The sequence below is a fragment of the Martes martes genome (assembly GCF_963455335.1).
Source record: "Martes martes genome assembly, chromosome: 1".
NCBI lineage: Eukaryota > Metazoa > Chordata > Mammalia > Carnivora > Mustelidae > Martes > Martes martes.
In genome coordinates this window covers 105,346,580-105,354,613 of record NC_137888.1, presented here as the reverse complement: position 1 = coordinate 105,354,613, position 8,034 = coordinate 105,346,580, and the positions used below count along the sequence as shown (strand labels likewise).

The 8,034-nt window shown below is 43.5% G+C and overlaps 1 protein-coding gene across 1 annotated transcript; it reads right to left on the bottom strand.

The window, feature by feature from the left end:
• Positions 1-294: 294 nt before the first annotated feature.
• Positions 295-7,821, bottom strand: LOC308350606 (5-hydroxytryptamine receptor 3E-like; the record flags this gene model as incomplete). Its single annotated transcript, XM_080816070.1, has 10 exons — positions 295-524; positions 653-868; positions 1,034-1,238; positions 1,569-1,729; positions 2,050-2,219; positions 2,386-2,495; positions 5,121-5,165; positions 5,680-5,885; positions 7,201-7,259; positions 7,781-7,821. 10 exons carry the CDS (start codon positions 7,819-7,821, stop codon positions 295-297), a joined length of 1,443 nt encoding a protein of 480 aa, XP_080672196.1.
• Between the last annotated feature and the right edge of the window lie 213 nt (positions 7,822-8,034).

Genomic DNA, 8,034 nt, shown 5'->3' with positions numbered 1-8,034 from the left:
GGACAAGTAAGCAGGCAGAGGAGGTGGGACTGCTATGGAGAAGACATAAGGGGAGCCTAGAACTGCAAGGGAAGACTGAGGGAAGTCTATAGAATGCAGATGCGAGAGGAAAATGTCTGGAGTTGGGTTGAGACTGATCAGTGGGTCTGGATTGAGATGCATGGAATGCAACAGGGAACTGGTCATCATTGGGCTGTGACAGTTGGTAGTCAACAAGGCAAAAACCTGACTGGTCTCTGGAAGCCAGAAGCAGTTCTTGGCTGGAGCAGGAGCAGGAACAGATAGACATCCTGGCTAGGTGTTCCAGAGGACAATGACTGTGACCACAGAGGTGGCCATGAAGAGCAGGTAGAGGCAGAAGAGCAGGGTGTCCATCATGTGGCTGAACTGCACCCATAGGTTGACCAAGTGCTGCTTCTTAGTCTCCTCTTCCTCCTGGGCCCTTGTTGATTGAGGACACCCACTTAACTCTGCCTCTCTGGGACCTGACACATTCCCCACCAGCTCTACAGGCTCCTTCACACCTACAGAGAAACAGAGACTCAGCTAGGACCATGAAGTTCACCTGGGGAGGAAGGGGGGCAGGGAAGAAGGCAGGAACAGAGAAAAGACTGTGTGGGAAGAGGAAATGTGTGCAGTGCTGAACCCTTACCAGGCAGGTGGGCAGGGGGTAGGCCCAGGCCTTTATTTCTCTTCTGGAATGCAGTGGGGCAGCATTTTCTTGGCCTGGTGCAACAGAGGAGCAGAGAACGAAGCCACCAAGGCATGGGTGGGGGCTGGGTGGTGGCAAGGTGCAGCAGGTAGGTGATGAAGATGGTCTCCAGCAGGCTGACCACCATCAGGGACAGACACAGGGCAAAGTAGACACCTGGAGGGAAGGTAGGCCTACATGTGGGCCAGAGGCACCAACCTAGGACTTGTCTCTTCCAATCATATTCTGGAGAACCTCCTTTTCCCAGGATATCTCCCTTCCCTGAGCTAGTTCAGTCAGTCTTTCCCACCCTTCTTTTCCCAATGGCTGGAGAGGACATACTGATAAGGGGGGTGCCACTGGTGGGGAGTAAATCATTCATCATAAGCAGGAAGACATTGTAGCCCAGAAGAAGGGTTATCTTGAATGGGGCACGATTCCCGCTTTCTGCTGGGAGGTAGAAGCTGATGGCATCGACGGCAATCAGAAAGCCACTGGGCAACAGAAGGTTTATGATGTAGAGTCTGGGCCTGCGTCTGATGGCCACCTTGAGAGAGGAAAGAGAGGGACGAGGATAAGGGATTTGCAGACTTCCAGGAATAGTAGTGATTGTGTCTCTGCCTTTCTTGTTGGTTCGATATCACCCTGAGATCTTTAGGTATGCAGAATGCAGCTTCATAATTAAGCATAGAACCTGCCATGGGCAAGTAAGGCCAGAGCAGTGAGCTTTAGGAAAAAGAGCATGGCTGGGCAGCCAAGAGAGAAGGTTCAGGCCTTGCAGAAGTAAAACTGAACTTGGGAGATACCCACTTGGTGGAGATTCTAGGTAAGAGTAGAAGCAAGGAAGGAAGGAAAAAGCAAGGGCCTCTGAACTTACATAGAACATGATCTGATCATATAGGCTGGTGCCCAGGGACATCTTTGGGGTGGACTTGTTGATGCCCAGGAGCTCCCACTCTCCATGGGTTTGAACGATGTCCTGGGATGTGTCTGCTATTTCCCACACTTCTTTCTCCATGCCGAGCAACATGTTCTCCACTAAAAGGGAGATCCAGATCATTTCCCAAGGATACAGTTTCCTGTTGACTCAACTGCACTCTCTTTTTCCATCTTTTCATTAAACACATATTTTTGTGTACCGTATGGCAGAAACTTTGAAAGAGCTTAGGATGGTAATCAACAAGATAGATTTCGGCTCTGCCTTTATGAAAAATATTTAAACATCCATAGAGCCTTAATCTTTGCTCTACCCACACACCTTGGTCACCATTTGTTCATAATTTCTTTATATTTTATTTTTTGTTGTTTTATTGGTTGCTCTCATTCACCCACATCTCTGAGACTCCATCACAACTTACCTGTGTAGAGGAATGAGCTGAAGGTGAGTGTGCAATTCTGCTGGTCAAAAGGGAAGTAGAAGATATCTAGGTTACAGATGCTGGCCACCTTCATGGGTTTCTTATATTTGATGCGACCTTCATTACTTACATATGCCGTGAGGCCTTTTGGGGTCTTATCTACATCCATGCTGTAAGAGAGATGGAGTGGGATACAGGTGTTATGGTTTTTCCTCTTACCTTTCTGGTCATTTCTCAGCCATTTAAGACCGCAGTGACTCCAATGTTAGATTGTAAATTCTACTGATTCCAGAAAATGGGGCTTCCCTCTGCCTTTTCCCAGCCCTTAATACGCACAACTCAATGATGAAAATGTCTGGGAGCCACAGATTCTTGGTTGCCACACTGATCTTCGTGATGCCCTCACATTCCTCTGGGTTCCATCTGATAAATGGGTTATCCCAGACCTAGAACCCAGGTGGAAAAGAGGTGAGAGCCTTATATAAATTGAAGCTGTTTTTTCCTGTCTTTGATTTTTCTTTAAAAAAAGTTATGAAATATTTCCTGCACATAAAAAGTATATAAAATAATATAATAAACATGTGTTTCTATTACTCAACTTTGTGGAATAAATAATTTGATAAGTTTACTTTGGCTTTTTTTTTTTTAAGATTTTTTTTTTTAATTTGTTTGACGGACAGATCACAAGTAGGCAGAGAGAGAAGGAAGCAGGCTCCCTGCTGAGCAGAGAGCCCGATGTGGGGCTTGATCCCAGGACCCCGGGATCATGACCTGAGCTGAAGGCAGAGGCTTTAACCCACTGAGCCACCCAGGCGCCCCACTTTGGCTTTTTTTTTTCAATAAATAAGAATTACAGATAGAATTGAAGCACTCTGCATCCATTTCTTCATAAATTTTGATCACTCTCCTTTCCCATTTCCATGAGAAATTACTGGTGATCAGAGAAATCCTCTCCTTTCTTCAGTAGGAATGAGATTCAGAGATGAAAGATCAATAACTTAGCACCTCTGAGCTAGAATTTCCCTAGTGTGAAATAAGGAGATTAGTAGATAATCAAATGAAATAAGACTTATCAGTGGATTTTGAAACTGTAATGTTGTTCATAGGCATTATGTATTAATATCTAGCATGGCTTCAGCTGTCTTCCAGACTGCTTTCACCAGTCTTTATTGCAAGGAGACCTTGAACAAGCCCTTGGGTTTTTTGAAACCAAGAGGCTTAGTGGTCTTCCACTCCTTGGCAGGTGCCAGGCACCACCCTCCCTTGTCTTTGGGATGACCTTTCCAAACTCTCTTTTCCAAGTGTGGCAATCTTCTTTGAAAACTGTTTTCTAGGATTGTCTAGTTCTGGGTGGGCTTGTCTGGTCTCAGGACACTTTCAACAGCAGCTGTAGTTTGTGGAACCACAGCCACAACAGAGAGCTCTATGCACATTAAGCAAAGACTTGTACTAGATCAGTGCTTCTCAACTCTCACTTTGCATATAAAACACCTGGGGATCCTCTTGAACTATAGATTCTGATTCATTAGCTTGGGTGACTAACTCATCCTGATTTGCTCAGGATTTTGTTAGTTTTTGCATTGAAAATTCCACATCCTGAGAGTTACTCAGTCTTGGGCATGCTGGGATGGTTGATCATGCTGGGTGGGACCCAAAACTGTGTGCATTTCTTGGCTTCCAGGTGTAATCAACCAGTGCTGCCCATCTGGGAACTACACTTTGAGAGCAAGATTAGGTGATCATTACTATTATTTTTCTCCTCTTTCCTTCCCTTCAACCATGCTTTTCAAACTGGAAACTTACTTCATTTACTTTCATTTTCCCCTCTTTTTTTCTAATTAATGCACTTAAGATACAAACTTTCTTATGTATTTCTTATATATTTCTTATATATTCTTATTATACTTTGGCTATATTCATAGGTTTTCATATGTAGAGCTCTTCATTTCTCGTTAGTTCAAAATTTCTATTTATTTATTTTATTTTCTCCTTATTTATTTTTTAAAGATTTATTTATTTGAGAAAGAGAGAAAGTGAAAGAGAGTGAGAAAGATCGCACCAGTGCACACGTGGGGGAAGAGTCAGAGGGAGAGAGAGAGAGTCTCAAGCAGGCTCGAAGCTGAGTGCAGAGCCTGATGCATGGCTCAGTATCATGACCCTGAGATCATAACCTGAGCTGAAACCAAGAGCCAGATGCTTAACTGACTATGCTACCCGGGTGCCCCTGTTTTATTTTCTCTTTAGCCCAAAGTATTTGGAAGTTTAATTTTAAATTCCCAAGAAATAAGGTTTTCTTGGGGAGTGCTATCTTTTCCTGGTTAGTTTCATTTTTTTGTATTGTGATCAGAGATTGTGGTCTAGATAATTTCTGCTTTCTCGACTTTATTGAGATCTTTGTGGTCAAGAATATGGTCAGTGTGGGACAATATTCCATTTGTGTCAGAAGAGATTATGCATGTTCATTGGCACAAAGTTTGATGTTTATTAAATCTAGTTTTTTTCCTTTTTTTTTTTTTAAGTAGGCTCCACACCCAGTGTGGAGCTTAACATGGGGCTTGGCCTCAGGATCCTGAGATCGAGACCTGAGCCAATAACAAGAGTTGGAGGCTCAACCAACTGAGCCACTCAGGCACCCTAAATCAAGTTCTTAACTGTGCTGTTAAAAATCACAGTATTTTTATTCTTTTTCTACTTGATTTTTGAAAGGAGTATATTGAAGCCTCTCACCGTGATTGTAGATTTTTAAATTTCTCCATCATGTGTTTCTTTCTTTCTTTTTTTAAAAAAGATTTTATTTGTTTATCTGAGAGAGAGAGAGAGAGAGGGAGAGAGAGCGCACAAGCTGGGGGAGCAGCAGGCAGAGGGTAGGGAGCCCGATGTGGGGCTTGATCCCAGGACCCCGGGATCATGACCTGAATCGAAGGCAGATGTTTAATGAACTGAGCCACCCAGGTGCCCCTATCATGTGTTTCAAAGCTATGTTGTTAGGTACATAAAGGTCATAATTATTCTTTGCTTGAAATCCTTTCTGACTATAAATGAAGGGAGAGAATAAACAGAATCAACCATACCATTTCCAGCCACAGGAACGATGACAAGAGCTGTAGTTTCTCATCCTGTCAAAAGAATTTCTTGTTTTCAGTGTGATGCTGGTAAGAAGTCTGTCCATTTCTCCATTTCCCATTTCTATTTACCAACCCCCAAGATATGTCAAAATGGTGCTATGATCAAGGCCAACGTGTAGGTCAAGGACAAAAGCTTGATTAAAACAGATGTTTTGGGCCATGAATGAGAGTTCACAGGAGGACTTCTCAACCCTGGCTGTATCTTAGAATCACTTGAGGACCTTAAAAATACCGAAGTCTGGGTCTCATCCAATCAGAACCTCTGGGAGCAGAACCTGAACGGTGATATGCAGCCAGCATAGAGAATTGCTGGCTAAGAAGAAAAGAAATTCTCTTCTAGTGCTGTTAATATGTCATCCTGCTGAACCAGACATAGTTTCTTTGAGATCCTCATTGGGCAGATGCCAGATAACAATGACAGAGGAAGCTGAAATGCGGACAAGGGCTTTTGGGCTTCCCTTGCCAGGGTGGGAAAAAATTAAGGGCTAGAGGTATCAGCACTCACCACATCTAGGATGGCAGACATAGTGAAGGAGATGTTGACTAGGGTGGGGATGCTGAAGTTGGTGACTGGACGGAAGGCCTTCCTGTCGAACACTGACTCCAGAACAGTGGGATACATGCCATGCTGGGCAGACCCTGAGCAGTTGTTGATGAAGGTACTGCTCCTTCCTGTAGAGGACATAGAATGTGTGAGGAGAGAGAGAGAGTCTCATGTTGCCTATATGAGAGGGACCTATGACATGATCTTGGGGGTAGCCTGTGATAATAATGATAGCTAACATTTATTGAGCATTGACTATGTCCCAGGCATAGTCTAAACTCTTTAAACAAATTACCTCATTTTACCCTCCCAGGCCCCTATCAGGTAGAAATTGTTTTTATCCTTATGTAATAAATGAGTCAACTGAGTTTCAGTGAGAGGAATTAAATTCCTGACATCAAATATTTAGGGGCAGAAACTGGACTTGATCTAAACCCCAATTTGTTTGATGCTGCTGCAGCATACACCCCCAATGATGAAATAGAGATTGGGGGAGGGAGATCTCCAAGAGAGGCCCAGAGGCTGGGTGCTGCCTGCCAAGGCCAGGGAGGATGGGTTGGGCTAGAAGGCAAATGATGGAAGCTAATGTGGTAAGCTGAGTCAGGGCTCTGGCCTTCTTCCTAATCTTTCTGTTTCCATGCAAAGCATGCCCAAATCTATATGCAAACCAAACCCTGGGACAGTGATAGCCATTGGAAGGGATTCCGTTGGGGGGTGGTGCCCTAAGAGAATGCACCTATTTCACCTTCACTGCCCTAAGTTTCCTTCCATCTCCTTATTTTGCTGCCCAGCCTTCTATCAGTTTTCTAGCTTGAGGCTTTTGTGGTGTTGCCTTCCCCTCTTTTCTGACTGATAAATATTCCAATTCTCTACTGGTAGAAATTTGTTAGAGTAACAACAAGCTGGAATGAGAGAGAGGGTTGTGTGCCAAGGACATCAAGCCTTATCCATTCCCAGAGTCACAGTGCTCTCCAGGCAAATCCTTAAATCATTCTATGAGCAATGAATTTTCATTTGTCAAGCATGGTCTATGAGTGACTAGAGGACCATTTCTAATGTTTTCTACTGAGTAGACTAGGTGTACAATTTGTTCCTCTTTCTTGTACTGGCTTCTAATGTCACCTCTGGTTCAGCCCTCCCCTATTTCCCCCTATCCATAAGTTACATGACAACCTAAGGGGAGAGATGACATTTATTGATACCTGTCAAATGCTGGGCAGCCACTGTGCTACTCACTTCTCTCATTGCACCCTCACAACTCTGCAAGGTAGGTCCTATTTTACAGATGAGGAAACTGGAGCTCAGAGAAGTCAACCAATTTACCCAAGGTTACATAAGGAGTCGAGTGAGGGACCAATATTCAAACCCAGGATTATCTGTCTCCAAATCCCATGCTCTTTCCACTCTACCATGATCACTCCTTGAAAGACAGGTATACTCCATCTTCACTCTCCACCTGTTACCCTCTGGCATCTTACTAACCTACGGCACTTGGATCCTGTAGGTGGATGAGGAAGTTATGGCTAAAAGTGAGCACTTTGCTGCAATGGGGTTGGTTTCATAGCTGTAGAGAAAAAGAATCATACCTGTGTAGAGAAAGATGGGTGTACATTTAGGTTAAATGGAAAAGAAGACAAGCAGGGATGGTTCACGGGAAGAAAAATGGAAGTGTTCCTGTGTGGCACATCTCTGGAAGGATATTTTCTGTCTTTCAGAGATGTAATATCTGTTCAGGCATTATTATAACAAAATTATGAAATAACAATGCCCGTTTTAGATCATCTCTGGGGATTGGAGATTTGTAAGAAGTTTCCAGGTGTTTACAGAGAGTCTTCGCCTTTTTCCCTGTTGTTGCCCTTTTCTTACCTTGAAGTAGAAGATTGAGAACAAGGAAGAAGGGGAATCTCTCTTTCTGGAACCAGCTTCCTTCCATCTTCTTTGTCTAAATTCGTCTCCAGGAGTGTACCAGCACTCAGGAATCCCTAGGAAAAAGGATCAGAGGCCACACCTAGAGTCTAATTTTGAATGAGGATAGCATTGGTTGACCACTGACATTTGTTACCTTCCTGGAAAGAGAGTTATGGTTGTCTTGTTCTTGCCCATGCCGGAGGTTCTGTTTGCTGTTAAGACTTGCCCTCTTCTGTATTTCACTATAATGTTGAGTATGGTTGTGTATTAGCTGATATGTATCACACTCAGACCTTTGTATGATCTCTCAATCTGAAGACTCATCTCTTCAATTCTGGAAAATTCTCAGCCCTTTAAAAAATAGTATATTCCCTCTACTTTTTCTCTTATTAGATATATGTTGCATCA